The sequence below is a fragment of the Chiloscyllium plagiosum genome, chromosome 36 (genome assembly GCF_004010195.1).
Source record: "Chiloscyllium plagiosum isolate BGI_BamShark_2017 chromosome 36, ASM401019v2, whole genome shotgun sequence".
Taxonomy (NCBI): domain Eukaryota; kingdom Metazoa; phylum Chordata; class Chondrichthyes; order Orectolobiformes; family Hemiscylliidae; genus Chiloscyllium; species Chiloscyllium plagiosum.
In genome coordinates this window covers 1,452,381-1,474,662 of record NC_057745.1, presented here as the reverse complement: position 1 = coordinate 1,474,662, position 22,282 = coordinate 1,452,381, and the positions used below count along the sequence as shown (strand labels likewise).

Below are 22,282 nucleotides of genomic sequence, written 5' to 3'. Positions count from 1 at the left end.
AAACACTATATAGTACAAACAGGAAGACAGCTAACAATCCGCATCCATGAACATCAACTAGCCATGAAACGACACGACCAGCTATCCTTAGGAGCCACACACGCAGACAACACGGAACACAAATTTGACTGGGGCAACACTACTATCATAGGGCAAGCCAGACAGAGAACAGCCAGGGAATTCCTAGAGGCATGGCATTCATCCACAAACTCCATCAACAAACACATCGACCTGGACCCAATATACCAACCACTACAGCGGACAGCTGAAACTGACAACCGGAAGCGGCAGGGACAGACCACTATAAACACCGGAGGAAACATCAAAGAAGCGCTTCGCAGGAGGCTCCCAAGCACTGATGATGTCGCCTAGCCAGGGGACGAAATGTTTGCAACAAAAACTTCCAGCTCGGCGAACAGAAGCACAACAATATGTAGGACATTCACCTCCAATGGACTCCAAAAAGCACTAAGACATTCCAAAAACCATCAGGATCTTCATGAGCAGAACAAATTATAATAAAACGTGAGGTGCATAGAAATAGAGAGAAAATCAGGCCACCGAGCTCCAAAAGGTCCATGATAGTGTTTCTGCTCAAAGTCTGTGAGAAGATTTGTAGCTCGGGTGCTCATTGTTGTGGTTCTGTTCGCCAAGCTGGGAATTTGTGTTGCAGACATTTCGTCCCCTGTCAAGGTGACATCCTCAGTGCTTGTGAGCCTCCTGTGAAGCGCTTCTGTGATCTTTCCTCCGGCATTTGTAGTGGTTTGAATCTGCCGCTTCCGGTTGTCAGTTCCAGCTGTCCGCTGCAGTGGTCGGTATATTGGGTCCAGGTCGACGTGCTATTGATTGAATCTGTGGATGAGTGCCATGCCTCTAGGAATTCCCTGGTTGTTCTGTTTGGCTTGTCCTATAATAGTAACTATTATAGGACAAGCCAAACAGAGAACAGCCAGGGAATTCCTAGAGGCATGGCACTCATCCACAGATTCAATCAATAAGCACGTCGATCTGGACCCAATATACCGACCACTGCAGCGGACAGCTGGAACTGACAACCGGAAGCGGCAGATTCAAACCACTACAAATGCCGGAGGAAAGATCACAGAAGCGCTTCACAGGAGGCTCACAAGCACTGAGGATGTCACCTAGACAGGGGACGAAATGTCTGCAACACAAATTCCCAGCTCGGCGAACAGAGTTTCTGCTCCTTGCAATCTTCCTCCAACACTCCGTCATTTCACCCCATCAGAAAAACCTTTGCTCTTTGTTTCCCCCCCCCCAATAATTAACCAGTTACCCATTGTATAAAGCCAAATACCACGCTGTGTAATATTTTTACCTGCTTAACCCTCTCCATGAGTTGAAACAGTTCAAATGATTGGAAGTGAGGATCTTGACCAAACAATTCCAAACAGCTGACGAAGTCGTCATTGGACATGCCAGTCAACAAATCAATGGTCCATACCGATGGAAGGGTGGTTCGGACTGCATTGCAACTCAGGACAAGATCTAGCAGAAGACATGTAATATTAGTAGTCAATATGTGGCATGGACTTCTTTCTTATTTTTGTATCTCCCCAACCTTTGTGCACCATTTACTAAGATAAGATTACCTGATAACAAGTTAATACCCCCACCCTTTTACTCTGCAGCCCCAGTGCTGGGTTCAAAGGTGGCAGTGACAGAAGTTGGTTTGAAGAACATGCAGCCGGAAAAGACTAGAAATACGTACACTTTTTCTTTAGGATAAATCCAGATGCAAACTGCAATCTTACAAGTCAGAGAGAGTATCTTAAAAGAGGAAAGAGAAGCCAAGAAACAGGGGTAAAGGAAGGATTCCAGGACATAGGACGAAGACAGCTGAAGGAAGTAAATTGCAAATATAGCGTGACCAGTCTCACCATTTTTGGTCTGTAGCCGCTTTGCACTGAGAAGTCTGGCTGAGGTCTGCAATAATATTTGTTGCTTTCTAAAGAGGTCATCAAGATCAGAAGTCTCCATTTTCTGCAGGCAGGCAGAACCAAAGTCACTCTCTTCCCACTGTTTTTGGCTGTGAAACAACATCTCAATCCTCTCCATGATCAAAACATTCTGAAACCACAAGAGCAGTGAAATACTTTACATTTTCTATTTACTATATCTGATAGTTGAATCTTCTTATTCCATTGATGGAGAATCTTTAATCAGTCAACAAACACACAGATCGAAGTGCTTCCTTCGACACTGAATTACTGCCCCTACCTCACAATGAACTTTTCCAAATTACTGATTCATGTACACTGGTATCTCCTTGTCAATTATCCCAATCACCAAGATTGTTCCTTCCAGGTGCTCCAACAATCCTGCAATCTCTTTCCTTCCTCTGTTCTATCTTTGCAACCATCCCCTCACATTGCCCCCTCCTCAAAGTTTTCCAAGTGTACAATCCAACCCACAGCAAAATTATCCTCCCAACCTACCAAACCACACAGAGTTATAAGCACTATCTACAATGCAGCTTCTATACTCCCATATCAGCTTTCTTTGTACACTGGTCTGCACTTAGTGAATTCTCCTGCTCCTTGGATGCTGCCTGACCTGCTGCGCTTTATCCAGCAACACATTTTCAGCTCTGATCTCCAGCATCTGCAGTCCTCACTTTCTCCTCTGTACTTAGTAATTAAATTAAATACAGTCACAACACACAGCATTTACAGCACAGAACTTTCGACTTGTCGGTCCTGCAGACTGGAAAAGTCAGTCATTGCCAAAGAACATAGAACAGCGCCGCACAGTACAGGCCCTTTGGCCCTTGATATGGTGCCAACCTTTTATCCTACTTGAAGATCAAACTAACCTATATACCCTTCATTTTACTTTCATCCATGTGCCTATCCTAATGTATCTGACTTTATTACCACCGCTGGCAGTGCATTCCACACATCTACCACTCTCTGTGTAAAGAACCCACCTCTGACATCTCGCCTGAACCTTCCTCCATTCACCTTAAAATTATGCCTCCTTGTAATAGCCATTTCTGCCCTGGGAAAAAGTCTCTAGCTATTCTCTGTATCTATGACTCTCATCATCTTGTACACCTCTATCAAGTCACCTCTCATGCTTTTTTGCTCCCTCAATCTGTCTTCATAAGACATCCTCTCCAGTCCAGGCAGCATCCTGTAGCACAAAGTTTTCTTAGAAAAACAGAAACAGGAGGAGACTGTCCAAACTCTTGTCACTATTAGAATCATAGTGTCATAGAGAAGTACAGCACGGAATCAGACCCTTTGGTCCACTCGTCCATGCCAACCAGATATCCCAACCATATCTCGTTCCACTTGCCAGCACCCCGGCCCATATCCTTTCTATTCATATACCCATCCAGATGCCTTTTAAATGTTGCAATCGTATATGCCTCCACCACTTCCTCTGGCAGCTCATTCCATACACATACCACCCTCTGCGTGAAAAACTTGCCCCTTATATCTTTCCCCTCTCACCCTAAACCTATACCCTCTAGTTCTGGATTCCCTCACCCCAGGGAAGAGACTTTGTCTATTTACCCTATCCATGCCCCTCATGATTTTTTAAACCTCTATGAGGTCACCCCTCAGCCTCTGACCTCCAGGGAAAACAGCCCCCGCCTAATCAACCTCTCCCTATATCTCAAATTCTCCAACCCTGGCAACATCCTTGTAAATCTTTTCTGAACCCTTTCAAGTTTCACAACATCCTTCTGAAAAGATGCAATATTCCAAAAGTGGCCTAACCAACGTCCTGTATAGCTGCTCTACAATTCAATTTGATTAAACTTGACCTGTAACTCAATTCCACTTATCAGTCTTTGCTCCATACCCCTGAATATGCTTTCCCAACAAAAATCCGTCTACCCTTTAATTTTAAATGTTTCAATTAATCTCCAGACAACTGTGTGTGTGTGTGTGTGTGTAAGGGGGTTTCAGATTCCAACTATCCTTCTTATGAGAAAGTGCCTACATTAGATTACATTACAGTGTGGAAACAGGCCCTTCGGCCCAACAAGTCCACACCGACCCGCCGAAGCGAAACCCACCCATACCCCTACATTTACCCCTTACCTAACACTACGGGCAATTTAGCATGGCCAATTCACCTGACCCTGCACATCTTTGGACTGTGGGAGGAAACCGGATCACCCGGAGGAAACCCACGCAGACACGGGGAGAACGTGCAAACTCCACACAGTCAGTCGCCTGAGGCGGGAATTGAACCCGGGTCTCAGGCGCTGTGAGGCAGCAGTGCTAACCACTGTGCCACCGTGCCGCCCACAAACTCTTTCAAGTTTCACAACATCCTTCTGAAAAGATGCAATATTCCAAAAGTGGCCTAACCAACATCCTGTACAGCTGCTCTACAATTCAATTTGATTAAACTTGACCTGTAACTCAATTCCACTTATCAGTCTTTGCTCCATACCCCTGAATATGCTTTCCCAACAAAAATCCGTCTACCCTTTAATTTTAAATGTTTCAATTAATCTCCAGACAACTGTGTGTGTGTGTGTGTGTGTAAGGGGGTTTCAGATTCCAACTATCCTTCTTATGAGAAAGTGCCTTCTGACATCATCCCTAAATAGCCCAGCTCTAGTTTTAAGGTTCTGTCCCCTCGTTCTGGACTCCCTACTCACTAAAGGATATAATTTCTCTCTATTGATCCTAATACATCCTTTAAGTGTAATACCACAATTATATAATCTCAATGGAAGGAAGCACAAGCCACTGTTTACGTGTCTTAATAATTTAACCCTTTTAGCGCCAGTGTTGTGCAAAAACTCTGTGCTGCATTCTTTCTCAAGATCATTAAAGCCTTCCACAACTGTGGTGTCTAGAAATACAGTTAGTGGAAATAAGGTGTAACCTGAGTATACACATTTTAATGTGTATTAGAGATTTTTACCTGAGGAATCTTCTGTAAATTATCAATTGAAAGGAAGAAAACCAGGCGGTCTATCTTATCCAAGGTCAGCGAGGTCCAATTTGTTGTAACACTGGAAAATGAAAATAATGTAAAATTACATTAATTGATGCATTTCATACATATTAAATTTAAGACAACTTTATGCCAGAGTTTGATATTAAACTCTCATAATTCCTACAAAGAAGTGTTTAGAAAGCATTTCTTTAAATTGAAGTTTGACTATGACGACTAAAAACTCCATTGTCTAATATTTGTAACTTTACAGCTAATCTACTGCTGAAACCCTCAAACTTTAGTTAGCTACAGACAACTTTAATAAACCTGGGTACCCTCCCATGTTCTACTCTCTATAAATGTACAGCATCCAAAATACTTGGACCATATCCAGTTCACCAATCATCCCTGTGCACACTGACCAAAAGATTTGATTAGATTAGATTACCTGCACTGTGGAAACAGGCCCTTCGGCCCAACCAGTCCATACCGACCTTCCAAAGAGTAACCCACCCAGACCATTTTCCCTATGACTAATGCACCTAACACTATGGGCAATTTAGCATGTCCAATTCACCTGACCTGCACATCTTTGAACTGTGGGAGGAAATGGAGCATCCGGAGGAAACCCACGCAGACACGGGGAGAATGTGCAAACTCCACACAGACAGTTGCCAGAGGCTGGAATCGAATTTGGGTGATGTGAGGCAGCAGTGCTAACCACTGAGCCATCGTGCCGCCCAAACTTTCTACTGATTAAGCAATGCCTCAAATATAAAATTCTCAGCATTGTTTTCAAACTCCTCCATGACCTTACACTTCCCTATTTCTAATCTCCTCCAGACTGACTAACGCCAAGATATCAGCTTTCTTCTCATCATGGCCTCTTGAGCACCTTCAACTTTAATTGTTCTGTCACTGGTGGCCAAGTGTTCAGCTGCAAGGGCCTTGAGCTCCTGAATTCACTCTATTAACTGCTCCACTTCTTTACCTGCTTTTGTCCTTTCAGATATTCACAATGTTTGATCACACTTTGAGTCATGTGCCCTATCCCCTCTTATGTGGCATATTTTGTCTTAGAATACCACTGTGAAGTGCCTCAAGAGGATTATTGTTTTACAGGCTCTGTATAAACATATTTTTATAAACATATAAGCTGAATGGAGAAAATTCCTTTGCTAATTTGATGACAGCGTTAACACCATTGTTACTAAAATCTCACACATACTTGAATTCAAATTATCTTGGGATCGATTGTCCAGTGAATTTCTGCAATTGTAGACAATAAATATCAGGTTGGCTGTTATATCAGAGTAGCACAGAGCATTATACTACAGGCACAGGACTCAGTCATATGATTTGTATGAAATGTATTAAAATATTATGTTCGTTTGTTCTTCCTGTCAACTTTAATTACAATTTCCTATTTTCACATTTATAACAGAAGCAGCTTATACAAGCGTCACACGACAGTTACAACTTCCAGCCAGTGGTGGTGTATTTGTGTGTAGTGGTTTTTAGTCTTGTGGCTTCTCAATCTGTAATGATGGAAAGCTTCTAATATTCAAAAAACTCCACTTGCCAAACAGCAGGATGTTTTTTTTAAAACAATTAAATAATTTTAAATTGCAATAGAATTTAAAAATTGATAAAGCATCTGAGCTTCAAATAAGGACCAACTTGTGTCTGCATGCACTAGTTTAATTCGTACTCTCAAGTTTGGTTCACCATTAAATTAGATGACTGATGTGCAGTTCAACTTTTATTTTTGTGCCTGAGTTCCATATTCCTTGAAAGTCTTACTGAAGGTTATCCATCAATTTCCAACTTAAAAGCTCAAACTGACCACTTGTATCAGATCTTAAAGAAAGAGTTTTAACATTTCCACTACACTTTGAGAGAAAACATTGTTATTCCTACATAAACTAGCTCAAGGTCATGTTCACTGTTTTTTTTATTTCCAAGTGCAAAGAAATAGATTGCCCATATCTACCTTACTGACTTTTTAAAACATGTTAAACACCTCAATCAGATCCAACATTAATCTCCTATACTCCAGAGCATAGAATGTTTTGCTTCACTGCTATTCTATACTGCATGGATATCCCAAGTTGCTTCCAAACAACATACCTCATAAAATAAAGCCTTTCAATTGGGTTTTGACTCAATTCAATTGACTTGGAACTCAATTGAGTTGGAAGGGTGGGACTTGCAAAAAACTTACCTCAATGTACTTCAACATAACCTCTATAACAACAAATAGACTACAGTCTCTTTAAAGCTAGTATCTAGGAACAACAAAAGGAACGGAGAGAAATTACAGCAGGACAATTACTCAATCCAAATATGCACATACTAACATATGACTTAGGAGCACGCCATTTGGCTCAAGCCTGCTCCATCATTCAGTAAGATCAGAACCAAAAATACAGTGAGTGGAGGCAGCACAGGGGACAGACATCACAGATTTTGTGCTGCTCTTGGACAAGATCCCTGACCTGAGCACAGCGGCCCCACACCCAACCCAAGTACAGTGGGCTTTCTAGAGCCCCAGGTCCTGGCTATAGGGCCTGACATACTCTACTGTCCCAGACTCTGACATGAGATTATCACATAATAAAACAGTGTGTCTAAATCAATGCTAGTCAATTACAATAATGTAACCCACAGGCATGAATTTTGTTTCTATTTGCTCTTGGGGAGCCCCCATTTATTGTTCATCCCTAATTGCCCAAGAGAGGCTCGTGCTGAATCATATTCATCCATGTTGTTTTCACTGGGGTAAATCTCCTGCAAATCCCACTCTTTGGCTGACATAGCAGAGTCAAAAACCAGTTTGGACAGAACAAAATTAAAATATTAAACATTTTCACAGCACTTTTATTCTGAAAGATTTTGGTATGTCTTTTCAGAAGGCAGTTAACAATCCAGACTGAGTACATTTCTAGAGATGCAAATTGGCAGATCTCCTCTCCTGATAGATATCATTGAATCAGATTTAGTTTTCATGGCTTAATTCCATAATCATAATAAATGATACTAGTATTTTATCCCAATAGCAAGATTTGCTCACAGCTCCAGAACATTGGTCCAGGCCTTTAGACTACTAGCACAGTAACATGACCATGGTTCTACTCCCAAGTCAGAACTACCTTGTCATCGCAGTTCCACTCAGGAGTGTGACATTACTACTTGTTGCCTTTTGTTATTCCCTTTTTAGGAAGTCAGTTTAATATACGAACCCAATATGAGTGAGGAGGGAATCTTCCAGCTCTATGGCACTACTTACCCAAACATGGTGTCTTTAGTCAACATATCACCCAACAGAAATTTCTTTCCTCTGTCAAAGCAGTAATTTTTAATCTTCAATAAATTTGCCTTCATCTCTGCTTGGGAAATGGCCATGAATATTTCATCAGAAACAAAAGCTAGGGCATGTCCCAGTAAATTAAACTCGGCTTTAGAAAACCGTCTATCATACAAATCCTGAAAATTAAAAGATAGATATATATTAGGAAATCAGCCAGCTCTAGGTCAACCTGACTGAAAATTACACAAACACTTTTTAAAATATAAAAATATCATAATGCTAATTCATCTCAACATGCTTTGAGGCAGTCAGAAATATTTGAGGAATTTTTGTGGATTTAATCTAAATGAAATTTAAGTGCATCTTTGCTAAGTGTCTCGAGATGATTCCTTCACCGACGTGATAATAATTCAAGAGTCCTGAATAATTCCATGTTAAGATTTCCTTTGGGAGTTCTGAATATCAACTAAATACATGCTATTTGAAAACAGATACTATGGAAGGTCCAATTTCACAGATGCATCTAAAAAGAAAATGTAATTATGTTCAGGGTTATGATTTAGTCTTTAAGCGGATTGTCCAAAAATGTAGCCCAATCACCAACAGACTACTTCCTAAAACAGAAAGTGTGTTTACCCATTTCTCTGGAATTTGTTATTTGCAGCTATTGGTTATTGAAGTACTAGGTGCAGTTCAATGGTAGGACTTTTGCCTTGAAGTCAGAGGTTTGGTGGTTTCAGTCCCACTCCAAAGACGTAAGCACAAAATTCATCCTAACTTTCCAGAGATGTGGAAGAGCCACAATATTGGCGATGCTATGATTAGATGTGTTAAAGATGCTATATAACTGCAAAGTTAAAAATCACACAACACCAGGTTATAGTCCAACAGGTTTACGTGAAAGCACTTTCTTTCAGAGGGCTGCTCCTTTATCCGGAAGCTGTGGAGCAGGATCATAAGACACAGAATTTATAGCAGAAGATTGCAGTGTCATGCAACCGAAATGATATATTGAACAAACCTAGATTGCGTTAAGTCTTTCATCTTTTAGAATGGGTTGCAGGTTTTGGTTCATTAGTATGTAAATCCCAGAACTTCTTTTAAGTCACATTCTTGAGATAACTTAAGGTTTTATAAAAAAAAGTGACATGTCAGTTCAGACAATACATTAAAGGTTTGAGGTTAGAGCCTGTCTGTATCCCAAACTTGAGTCAGACTTGTTCTATTTCTAAAGTAGGAACTTATAAAATATTACATGGATTGATTGACTGCCTGCAGATTGAGCAAAATGCACCTGCAAATATAATCCTGCAAATGCAAATTCACCCCATAGACTTATATGTGCGCGTGTAAGAGAGAAACAGTGTGTGTGTTTGTGCGTTTGCGTGTGTGCATGCTTGGTAAAATGTGTGAGAGAATATGATGGAGTATAAGCCTGCGAGAGGGAGGGTGTGTGNNNGAGAGACTATATAGTGTAGTGGGGTCACCTGTAGTGTGACATGAACCAAAGGTCCCAGTTGAGGCCATCCTCATGGGTTCTGAACTTGGCTATCAGCCTCTGCTTGGCCACTCTGCGCTGTTGTGCCTCTCGAAGTCCACCTTGGAGGATGGTCACCCGAAGATCCAAGGCCGAAGGTCCCTGACTGCTGAAGTGTTCCCCGACTGGGAGGGAACACGCCTGTCTGGAAATTGCTGCATGGTATCTATTCATCCATTGTCATAGCATCTCCTTGGTCTCACCAATGTACCATGCCTAGGGGCATCCTTGCCTGCAGCATATGAGATAGGTAAAGTTGGCCGAATCACATGAGTACCTGCTGTGTACATGATGGGTGGTGTCCCCAGGTGTAATGGTGATACTTGTGTAGACACTCTGACATGTCTTACACTGGCTGCCATGACAGGATTGTATGGTGCTGTGGTTGATGTCATGAAGGCAGGGCAGTTTGTTGCGAACAATAGTCTTTTTAAGGTTTAGCGGTTGTTTAAAGGCAAGACGCGGAGAAATAGGAAAGATCTTGGCAAGGTGCACATCCCCATCGATAATGTGTTGCAAGCTGCGAAGAACATCGTGTAATTTCTCCGGTCCTGAGAAGTACTGGACAACAAAGGGTATACTATCAATTGCATCCAGTGTCTGTCTCCTGAGGAGGTCATTCTGGTTTCTCACTGTGGCACATCAGAACTGACGATTGATGAGTTGAACATCGTACCTTGTTCTTTTGAGGGCACCCTTAAGCACCTTCAGATGTCTGTTTCAGTTGCATGACACTGTAATCTTTTGATATAAACTTTGTGTCTTATGATCCTGCACCACAGTGTACCTGAAGGAGCAGCGCTCCGAAAGCTAGTGCTTCCAAATAAACGTGCTGGACTGTAACCTGGTGTTGTGTAATTTTTAACTTTGTCCACTCCAGTCCAACACCGGCTCCTCCACATCATACAAATGCAAGCTATTATATCCAATTTGGTCAATATAAATTAGCAATGGATAAAACGGCATGCCATATATTATTTTTCTGTTACATTGAGATGTCTCACCAATGGTGACAGAGTTCACATCTTACCAATACTTGTAAAATCCAGTCTACCATCAGGCTCTGCTTTGAACTTGGGATCTTTAAGAAAGGAATTGGATTCTCTACCAGGATATGCAGCAATCTCTGTGTCATGTTGTTCGAAAATCTTCTCATTTTCAACAATCTGGAAAAAAAGGTCAATGACCTGAAAGATCAAACAGGTTTGGGCTCCTTTTTCAAGAAGGCTAAGAGGAGACACGATTAAGACTGCCAATCATGTGAACTGGTTTGCTAGGGTAGACTTACAGAAGATCTTTCATTTGGGGGAAAAAACCAGAATTACAGGGCTGTAAACACAAGACATTCGCTGATATATCTAACAAGGCATCCATGAGAAACCTCCTATACCGGTAAGGGCATGGAACTGTCTGTCATAGGAAATAGTTGACGCAAATGAAATGGATACATTTAATGGGAAGCTGGAATAACACATGAAGGAGAAAGGAATAGGAGGATAGTTGTGAGAAAAAGGAAGTGAGGAAGCTTATATGAAGCATAAATACCAGCATGGACCTGTTAGAACCATAGCAAAGTCACAGCACAGGAAGAGGTCATTCACCCCATCATGCTTGTAACAGCTGAATAAAACAGCCCCACCATTCTAATCCCAGTTACCAACACCCTGTCTGTAGCCTTGCAGGTTGCATTTCTTCAGGGGTAGGTCCAGGTTCATTTTCAAATGAATTGAGCGTTCCTACCTCGACCAGCAAACTGGACAATGGGTTCCAGGCACCCAGCACCCTCTGGGTGAAAAATAGATTCCTCTGAATCTATGCCTCCTGGTAACTGACTACCCCACAAGGGGAGACAGGATCTACCCAAAGCCCTCACTATTTTATACAACTTAATTACATCATCCCTCAGCCTCCTCTAATCAAAGCAGAATAATGCTAGCCCATCCAATGTCTTCTTACACCTGCAATTTACAAACCTTGGCAACAGTCCTGTAAATCTCCTCTGTACTGTCTCTAAAGCAATTATGTCCTTCCTGTATTCGTGGTGACCACACCGTACACAGATCCTACCTGTGGCTTACATCTTTGATCTTGTATTCAATTCTTCGCGTAGTGAAGAAAAACGTCCCATTTACCACCTTAACTACCTGCCCTCCACTTTCTGCGGCTGTGGACATGCACTTCAAAGTTTCTCAATTCCTTGAGCCCTCTTCATACCCTCCCATTTATCACATACCCTCTTGCTTTTATAACCTGTTTTCTCCAAATTGAATTCCATTTGCTACATTTCCACCCACTCAACTAAACTACTAATATCTTCCGAAAGCCAACAGCCATCCTCTTTATTACCAACTACACAGCCAATACTTGCATCATCCACAAAGTTCACAGTCTGCCATGAGGGACTTAGTCAAATGCCTTACTAAAATCCATGTAGAAGGCATCGACTGCAATACCCTCACTAATCCTCCTTACTACTTCCTCAAATCTTGAATTAAGTTTGTAAGACCCATGCTTCCCTTAACAAAACCATGATGACTATCCTTGACAAATCTCTGCCTCTCCAAGTAACAGTGAATCCTAGCTCTCAGTATTCAATCCAGTAATTTGCCTGTCACCAAGGTCAGACTGACCGGACTATAATAATTTAGTCTGACCCTTGCACCCTTTTTGAATAACACTACAAAATGTGCAGACTTCCAATTCTCAGGATCTGCTATTTCCTCCTTGGTTTAACAGCCTAGATGCACTTCATTCAGCCCTAATGATTCATCCATATTCAAGGAGGTTAATTCTGCCATTACTGTAACTAACCCTAACTCAACCCTAACTTGTCTATATATGCTTATTTCTTCTAATATTTCACACTCTGCTTTCACCAGAACAACCTCCTTCATCTTTGAGAGGACAATAAAAAACTTATTTCAAACCCTGCCAAACTCATCTGCATTCATGTACAAGTTAACCACATACATCTCTGATAGGGTCTAACCTTTCCTTGATCATCCTCTTGCTCTTAATAGAGTAATAGAGATGTACAGCACAGAAACAGACCCTTCAGTCCAACTCGTCTATCCCAACTAGATATCCTAAATAAATCTAGTCCCATTTGCCATACTTGGCCCCAATCCTCTAAATCCTTCCTATTCATATACCTGTCCAGATGCATTTTAAATGTTGTAATTGTACTAGCCTCCATTACTTCCTCTGGCAGCTCATTCCATACACACACCACCCTCTGTGTGAAAAGGTTGCCCCTTGGGTCCCTTTTATATCTTTCCCCTCTCACCTTAATCCTATGCCCTCTAGTTTTGGACTCTCCCACCCTGGGGTAAAGACCTTGTCTATTTACTCTATCCATGCCGTAAGGTCACCCCTCAGCCTCGGACTCTCCAGGGGTGAGAGCCCCAGCCTATTCAACCTCTCTCTGTAACTCAAACCCTCCAACCCTTGCAACATCCTTGTAAATCTTTTTTGAACCCTTTCAATGTACAGATAAAACCTTAATTTTACCCTTTTTTCATATTCTCTCTTTGCTTTCCTAATTTCCTTCTTAAAACCTAATCATAGAATCTAAATTTGGAACGATCCACATTGAATTGCCACTGACTTTCCTTTGAGGTGCTGTAACCAGTCACCTTTGTCAGATCATCTTTAAGCCTTGTATAGTTTGCCTTCTCCCAGTTTAGAACATTTACTCCCATTCTACCTTTGTTCCTTTCCATATGACACTATATCTAAGTATGCAATGATCTCTGTTGGACTGACTGGTCTGTTTCTGTGCTGTAAATATTTTGTAGTAGCTGTTTTCAAATCATATAGCAATCTTTACATCCAGTTATTTTCAGCTGACATTGAATTGTTACTTACTGAAGGTCAAACAGCAGCTGAGGTCGCATGCTTTGCATGGTCTCCATGGAAAGGACAAATCCATTCATTGCTTCCAAAATGCAACTCCTCTGTTAAAATAAGGGCAAGATGTTGCCTTAAGTGTTTCAATATTACATTTAATCCTGGCAAATTTCAAAATAAGTGAAAATTCTTCCATGCTCGAGCTAACAGACAGCCTTGTTCTGGTTTAAAACATGGAATTAGAAAGCACAGGAAGAGGCTATTCAGCCCAAGATAACTGTGCTGGTGCTTTGAAAGACTATTCTAATTAGACTCAAACCTCCTGCTGTTTCACCATAGTCCTATAAAACATTATTCCTTTAACTCCTGCATGGCTTTTTTGTGCATCATTTTAAATCTATCACCTGTTCCTGACCTTTGCATTGCTGAGAAGTTTCTTTGCATCTACTCAAATCAAAATCCTTCATAGTTTGAACACCTCTGTTAAATCTTCTGTTTAGGAGAACAATCCCACCCTTGTCATTCTTTCTACAGGGCGAAAGTGCCTTATCCCATTACCATTTTCAGAAATGACATCTCAGAGGCCCTGACATCCCTCCAAAGTGTGCTGTCTAGAATCAGACAGAATACTCTGACTGAAGTCTAACCAGCATAATGTCTTTGCTTTCATACCACATCTCTAATCTAAAGTCAAGGGTTCGGCAAAAAGACATTTTATCAGCTTGTACTGTCACCTTCAAATGGGTATATACACCTCCAAGCCTTTCTATTCTTGCATGCCCTTTTACACCTGTACCACGTTGATTCTTTTGCCTAATCCAGCAGTATAAACAAAGATAGCGTAAGGAAACATTTTCCTTACATCGTGAGTTGGTGTAATCTAGAATGCCCTTCCCCTCAGGTGTATGAAGCTCTTACTTTAAGAAGGATATACTTGGCATTCGAAACAGGCAAGTGAAGGTTTTTTTTGGTTGATTCCTGGATGAGAGGACTTGTCTTATGAGGAAAGGTTGAACAGGTACAGCCTACAGTGGATTCTAGAAGAATGAGAAGTGATCTTATTAAAGTGTGATGGAAGCTGATTCAATAGTAACTTTCAAAACAGAAGTGGATAAATACCCACTTATAGGGAAGGGCAGGGGCGTGGGACTAAACTGGTAAGCTTTTTCAAACAGCTGGCACAGGCTAATAGGCCTAGTTGCCTAATTCTAAGCAGAATCAGAGTTATACCTGCACACACTTTTGAATCAGAATTTTACTTAATGTCTTCCTCCCTCTAACCACCCAAATTGTTATTTTTCAAATAACAAGCTAACTCCTTTCTGAATCTCTCAATTGAACCTGTATCTACCACACTCTCAGTTAATGCACTGCATACTCTAATTATTCTGCTACAAAGCCCTTTAGCACAACAGTCATGATAATTCTAATTAACTTCCTTTCTGAGAAGCTCTTGAGAAGTTTCTGACAGACATGGCGAACAGCCCTGTGTGGCCAGGAGAGGCCAGCTTGTGCAGCAGATCTGCAATTTTTCTGGTTTGCTGAAACAGTCAGATGGAAGGAATAACTGGGTTCAAGTCTAATGGTCCCTTTGTGGCTGACTGAAAACCAAATTTTTCCATCATTTGTTTTACAAACCAGGTCTTATGGCTTGGGTTAGAAAACAGGATGGATTGTTCCATTTGGTGAATGGAATTCTATGCATCTTCCATCTTCCCAAAACGTGTTGAACTTTGACTGCTGGAGTACTGTGAACAGCTTTGGGCCCCTTTTTCAAGCAAAGATATACTGGCATTGGAGGCAGTCCAGAGAAGGTTCACCAGGCTGATCAATGGTTAGACTAAACTTAGCTGTAAGCTTTGACATCAGTATCATGATGTCAAATGTCAAATATGTCAAATGCAAATAAATGGGAGTGGAGGGACTGATTAGCCACAATGTAAATGAATGGCAATAAAGGCTTAAGGGACTGAATGGTCTATCTCTGTTTCTAAGTGAAGTTGTTGGTATTCATGATTTGAAGATGCCAGTGTAGTACCTTACAACTAAGTTTAGTCTAAACAGAACATTGAAATAAGAATTAGTTTTTAAGGGGCATTTGAAAGAAAGAGATGTTTACAGAATCCAAAACATATGACCCCATTAAATATGAGTAAAAGTAGACCATTCAGCCCTTCAAGCCTGCTGTGCCATCAATAAGATCAAGGCTGAACAAAAGAACTATAGAACTGCTGATTTCAGAAATCAGAAGCATAAACTGAAATTGCTGGGCAAACTCAGCAGGTCTGGTTAAATCTGTGGAGACAAAGCTGAATTAACATTTTGGGTCCAGTGACCCTTCATCAGAACTGGATCAAGGCTGATGTGCTTGTCTTGAATTCTAAAACTGTGGTGCTGGAGGTCAAATCCGGATCACCCCCGCCAAATGCCAGGATTTGAACCAGTATTCCAGAACATTTGCGTGTGCCTCAACTTTCTAAGTGAAGCAATAGTTGTTTATGTAATAATGATCAAGGTGCCACCAACTAATCTTTATAACAAAGATGCCTTTTCTTTAACTTTGGGGTAAATGGTAACACTGCAAAAATATGTTTGGAAGAATGACTGAACAGTGTGAAGGAGTTAGATGAATGTAGCAATAAAAGGAAAACTGGTGAGGTATAACAACAGGGTAACCATTGGTAGTTACATCAACCAGGGAATTTATTCAGTAACAGGACTGTGATGCACGCAGAGGGCACCCAAACTTACCAAAGGCACTGGCATTTCAATTGGCAAATCCCGGAAAAATTGTAGCAATGTCAGAAGTGCATTGGGCGTGGTCAGATGTTTCAGAGTCAGACAATCCACACCATGTGCCACAAATCCAAGAGAACTAAAAAATGTAAAAGATGTTAAAATAAGTCAACATCGTCCTGATGAAGGGCTTTTGCCAAAAATGTCGATTTTCCTGCTCCTCGGATGCTGCCTGACTGGCTGTGATTTTCCAGCACCACTCTAATCTAGATTCTAATTTTCAGCATCTGCAGTTCTCACTTTTGCCATCGTCAATTAGACCAGTAATTGAAAAGCTTATAAAACCAGCATTATAAATTGCAAGGTGGCATTTAACCTCCAAACATTTATTGTGTCTTTTTGTAACCACCTGTATGTATGCCATTAGTTAAAGAGCTTCTGTAATGGTTTAATGTGTGAATCATGCTGCTGATCAGGTAGGGGCTATGTTCAAGGTCTGTGCCAGGGCAGATGAGAGAATTCTGCAACTGCCCTCAGTTACTCCAAGCTATGGAGATGAAGAAACTGCTAAGATCTGTACTTCTGACTTAGCAGGCAGTAAAAACTGTTCAAGAATGTGATGACTGGACAACGTTCAGCACCATTCACAACTACTTAGACACTGAAGCAGCATACCTAAATGAAACAAGAGCTGGGCAACAATCAAATTTGTGCTGGTAAGAGTCAGGCAATGAGCATCTCCAAAAAGACAAAATCTAACTATCACTCCTTGATGTTCAATGGTATTACCATCACTGAATCCAACACAAACAACATCATGGGGGTTATTATGGATCAGAAACTGAACTGGACCAGCCATATAAATACTATAGCTACAAGAGTAAGTCGGAGGCTAGAAATTCTTTAGGGAGCAGACTGTCTCCGCACTTCCTGTCCAAAATCTACGGGATCCTCATCTGGAGTGTGATGGAATATTCCCGGAAAATAGATGCAGCTCCAACACTCAAGAAACTCAACACCTTCTAGAACAAAGCAACTCACGTGATTGGCATTCTATCCATTATCCTCAATGTTCATTTCCTTCAGCACCAATGCACAGTGGCAGCAGTGTATATCATCTACAAGATGCACTGTAGTAACTCACCAAAGTTTCTTTGACTGCATCTTCTAAACTCTGCCATCTTGAATGACACTAGACGCATGGAAACACCATATCTGCAAGTTCCCCTCCAACTCTATTCTCTGAACTATATTACCATTCCTTCACTGTCGCTGCATCAAAACCCTGAAGCTCAAATCTTAACAGCATTGTAGGTGTATCTGTACCCCAAGGATGGCAGCACCTCAAAAAGACAGCTCATCACCTTCTCAAAGGCAGTTAAAGATGGTAATAAATGCTGGTTGAGCCCATGATGCACACAGCCCATGAACATATTTTAAAAATTAAGTTTCAGAGTTGCTATTCATTCATCAAAACAACCCAATGACTATTGTGCTATCCTGCGGTATCTGGTCTTCAATAAACCCAATGGCTCATGTACTTCATGCCTAGAAAAAGAACAGAGCAACTTACATGAAAAGATCTTTGGTCATATTGTGGCCATTTGCTTCTAAAACTTTTCTAAACAGCATTTGTGCCTGCAACATAGGGAAAAACAACTTCATGAAGCATCAAGTGATATAGCAATAACTTCTCTTAATTTCTACATGCACAATTCTGAACACAGCTAAGCCTTTACTTACAAAAAACCTTTAACACTTGGTCCCCTCCTGAACTCTAACTATAGTTCAGAAGACACCCGTCACTACCTTTGATTTCCCTCAAATGGCAACTCTTCAGGAGCAAGAAAAAGAGCGCTAAAAAGCTATTCCAGAACAGGTGTCTTCCCACCAAATCCAGATCTGTCTGTATCCAGAATGCACACGTATACATTTCCAGGATGAGTTTCCAGACAGGGCTCAGGAGCAAGAGACCTGTCCTGTCTCTCCCACTTTAACCCAAATACTTCTTGCTGTAACAAGCTGGGCTACAAAGGAGAAGTGCACATTTACACTTTACAACAGGACTTCAGAGAAAGTTAGTCAAAAGGTGATTGCCAAATTGAAAACATTACCTGTTGCACAGACCATTTCATCTGGCTGGTGACATTGACATTGGACAACAACATGGTCAACTTTGATCTCAAAGTTATTAGAGGAACATCTTTTATAAGAGAATCCAAATCTTTGATCCACTTCATATTGCCAGAAGCCTAACAAAAACATAATGTTGAAATGCATTGTTTTAAAAACAAAATAGACTGAAACATACATTTCTGCCCTTAATATTAGCATACTCAGTAAAATGGGTTTAGCATTGCTGTTTTGGAAGGGACGCAGTATAACTACGGTGCCTCAGATGTGGAACCACCTGAAGGAGTCTCACACTGCTTGGCTTTAGCTGATCTCAGTTGGGACAGTAGCAGAGAGGTTTCAATTGGCCTCAGTATTAATAGACTTAGAATAAAATCTCTACAGTGTGGAAAGAGGCCATTTGACCCAAAGAGTTTGCACCAACCCTCTGAAGAGCACCCCATCCTATCCGTTTAATTGCTGCATTTACGACGGCAACCCACCTAACCTGCACACCTCTGGGCAATTTAGCATGGCCAACCCACCCAACCTACTCATTTATTGACTATGGGAGAAACCAGAGCTCCCGAAGGAAACCCACACAAACACGAGGAGAATGTGCAAACTGCACATAGACAGTCACCCAACGCTGGAATTGAACCCAGATCCCTGGCACCGTGAGACAGCAGTACTAGCCACTGAGCCACTATGCCACCAAAATCTGTTGGAGAAAATGTTTACAACTGGAATTTCTGACTACTATCTCGGGAGCTGCACGTGTGGGCATCAAACAAGATTAATAAAGATTCAGTTGTGACGTTTTCACACGCCAAACTGCCTGCCAGCAATCACCACCTGCATGCAAGTCTGCTCGCTGAGCTGGAAGGTGCATTTTCAGACGTTTCATCACCATACTAGGTAACATCATCAGTGAGCCTCCAGTGAAGGACTCGTGTTATGACCCGCTTTCTATTTATGTGTTTAGGTTTCCTTGGGTTGGTGATGTCATTTCTTGTTGTGACATCATTTCCTATTATTTTTCTCAGAGGATGATAAATGGGATCCAAGTCAATATTTTTGTTGATAGAGATCTGGTTGGAATGCCATGCTTTCAGGAATTCTCGTGCGAGTTTCTGTTTGGTTTGACCTAGAATGGATGTGTTGTCCCAAAGTGGTGTCCTTCCTCATCTGTATGTAAGGACTAATGAAAGTTGGTCATATCCTTTTGTGGCTAGTTGATGTTCATGTATCCTAGCGGCTAGTTTTCTGCCTGTTTGTCCAATGTAGTGTTTGTTACAGTTCTTGCACAGTATTTTGTAAATGACATTAGTTTTGCTTGTTGCCTGTATAGGGTCATTTAAGTTCATTAGCTGATGTTTTTAGTTCCTCTTCGTAGTTCCTCTGTGCTGCAGTGTGCACTGGCTCATTGAAATGCAGCTAATTCTAATGCAGCTTCGTTTTTGAGTGTTAGAATAATTTCTTCTTTTGTTCAGTATTTGGTCTGTATATGGTATTTTCCTGTAGACACTTGTTTAAGCTTCCCACTGTCTGCTCGCTCTACTGCGACATCTAGGAATGGCAGTTTGTTGTTGTTTTCCTCCTCTTTAGTGAATGTTATGCCAGTAAAGATATTACTGATGGTCTTGAAGGTTTCTTCTAATTTGTTCATTCAGTGATAACAAAGGTGTCATCCACATAGCGGATCCAAAGTTTGGGTTGGATGGTTCGCACAGCTGTTTGTTCGAATCTCTGCATTACAGCCTCTGCTAAGAACCCTGATATTGGAGATCCCATGGGTGTTCCGTTTGTCTGTCTGTAGGTTTTATTATTGAAAGCAAAATGGGTGGTAAGGCATAGGTCCACTAGCTTGACAATATTGTCTTTGTTGATGAAGTTGGTGGCGTCTGGTGTATGTGTCTTTCGTTCTCCTAATAGTGTAGGCAGTGTTGCTCTGGCCAGGTTGATGTTGATGGATGTGAACAGGGCAGTCACGTCAAAGGAGACCATTATTTCATCCTCTGCTAACTTGGTGTCTTTGATGGTCTTCAGGAATTCTTGGGTGGAGTGAATGGAGTGGCATGAGTCTTCTTCATCTTTGGCGTAGCTCCTTGGCTAATTTGTACATTGGTGTTCCAGGTAGCAAGACTATCAGCCTGAGGGGGTGTTCCTGGTTTGTGAATTTTGGGCAATCCATAGAAGCATGGTGTGTTGGATCCATCTGGTTTCATTTTTTGAAAGTTTAATTCTCCAGATTTCTTAAGTTTTATTGAGTAAGGCTGTGATTCAGCTCTCTTGCTGTAGGGTCGGGTCTATTGCCACCTGTTGGTAAGCATCGGTATCTGCAAGCAGTACATTCACTTTCTCAATATAGTCTGTTAAGTTTAAAATGACTGTAAAGTGTGCTTTGGCTGCTAGTAGGATAGTGATGTTTTTATCTTCGAGTCCTTCTAGTGCTTTCCTTTCTTGTGTATTGAGTGTATTTTCTTCCTTTTTCATGCTTATTGTTGGTGCAACTGTCTGATGGTTTGCTGTTTTTTTTTCTGTGAGTTCTTTGTCTTTCACTGTTGCTCCTAATGCGGCTAAGAAATCTTTCTGGTCCACATCCTGCAAATTGTGATTTAATCCTCTTACTAAGACGGCTTTTTCAGTGTCTGTTAAGGGTCAGTAAGATAAGTTGTTTATCCAGGCTTCTAGGTTGTCTGTGTTGTTATTTTGTGTGAGTTTGTTGAGTTTTTTCTGTAGGTCTAGTTTTTTTCATTTTCTGTGTATTTCGCTGTCTAATGTCGATGGTTCATTCTACTGTGTCTGTCTATTCATGGTCTGTTCGCATTAGTGAGGAGAGTTTTTTGGTGCAAAATTTCCCAGTTGTACTTACGGAGTCTGCTGTGGGCATCATTAATCATTTCTCTAAGCAATCTTGGCCGTTTTGCTCTGCTATTCTTTTGACAATTGGGTGTTAAGGGGAGGTTTGTATTTAAGAAATTTAGGTAGTGCCTGATTGTTGTGGTTCTGTTCGCCGAGCTGGAAGTTTTTGTTGCAAACGTTTCGTCCCCTGGCTAGGCGACATCATCAGTGCTTGGGAGCCTCCTGCCAAGCGCTTCTTTGATGTTTCCTCCGGTGTTTATAGTGGTCTGTCCCTGCCGCTTCCGGTTGTCAGTTTCAGCTGTCCGCTGTAGTGGTTGGTATATTGGGTCCAGGTCGATGTGTTTGTTGATGGAGTTTGTGGATGAATGCCATGCCTCTAGGAATTCCCTGGCTGTTCTCTGTCTGGCTTGCCCTATGATAGTAGTGTTGTCCCAGTCGAATTCATGTTGCTTGTTGTCTGCGTGTGTGGCTACTAAGGATAGCTGGTCGTGTCGTTTCGTGGCTAGTTGATGTTCATGTATGCGGATTGTTAGCTGTCTTCCTGTTTGTCCTATATAGTGTTTTGTGCAGTCCTTGCATGGTATTTTGTACACTACATTCGTCTTGCTCATGTTAGGTATCGGGTCCTTCGTTCTGGTGAGTTGTTGTCTGAGCGTGGCTGTTGGTTTGTGTGTTTCCTTAGGCATTTGTGCAGCAAGTACAACTGTTCGCACAGGTGGCGCTCTGTTGGATGGTGTTGGTTTCCCATTTTTGGGCCAGTTTTAGCATTTTGCGCCCATAGGCGTTAGTGAGTTTTGAGAGGATTTGTAGCTCAGGTTGAGGTTCTGGATGTTTGCTCCCTGACCTGGAAGGTTCGTTTTCAGACGTTTCGTCACCATACTAGGTATCATCAGTGAGCCTCCGGTGAAGCACTGGTGTTATGACCCGCTTTCTATTTATAAACA

The 22,282-nt window shown here is 41.5% G+C and overlaps 1 protein-coding gene across 1 annotated transcript in view; it reads right to left on the bottom strand.

Moving 5' to 3' along the window:
• The window catches only part of strc1 (stereocilin 1), a 65,741-nt gene that overhangs the window by 15,674 nt on the left and 27,785 nt on the right, over window positions 1–22,282 (bottom strand). The window contains exons 12-20 of the mRNA XM_043677053.1: window positions 18,476–18,613; window positions 17,935–17,999; window positions 16,377–16,500; window positions 13,644–13,732; window positions 10,807–10,942; window positions 8,219–8,415; window positions 4,915–5,005; window positions 1,902–2,091; window positions 1,340–1,509 (exon numbers count right to left, since the gene is read on the bottom strand). Of these exons, the coding sequence (XP_043532988.1) occupies window positions 1,340–1,509; window positions 1,902–2,091; window positions 4,915–5,005; window positions 8,219–8,415; window positions 10,807–10,942; window positions 13,644–13,732; window positions 16,377–16,500; window positions 17,935–17,999; window positions 18,476–18,613 (1,200 nt within the window). The remainder of the gene's footprint in view (window positions 1–1,339; window positions 1,510–1,901; window positions 2,092–4,914; window positions 5,006–8,218; window positions 8,416–10,806; window positions 10,943–13,643; window positions 13,733–16,376; window positions 16,501–17,934; window positions 18,000–18,475; window positions 18,614–22,282) is intronic.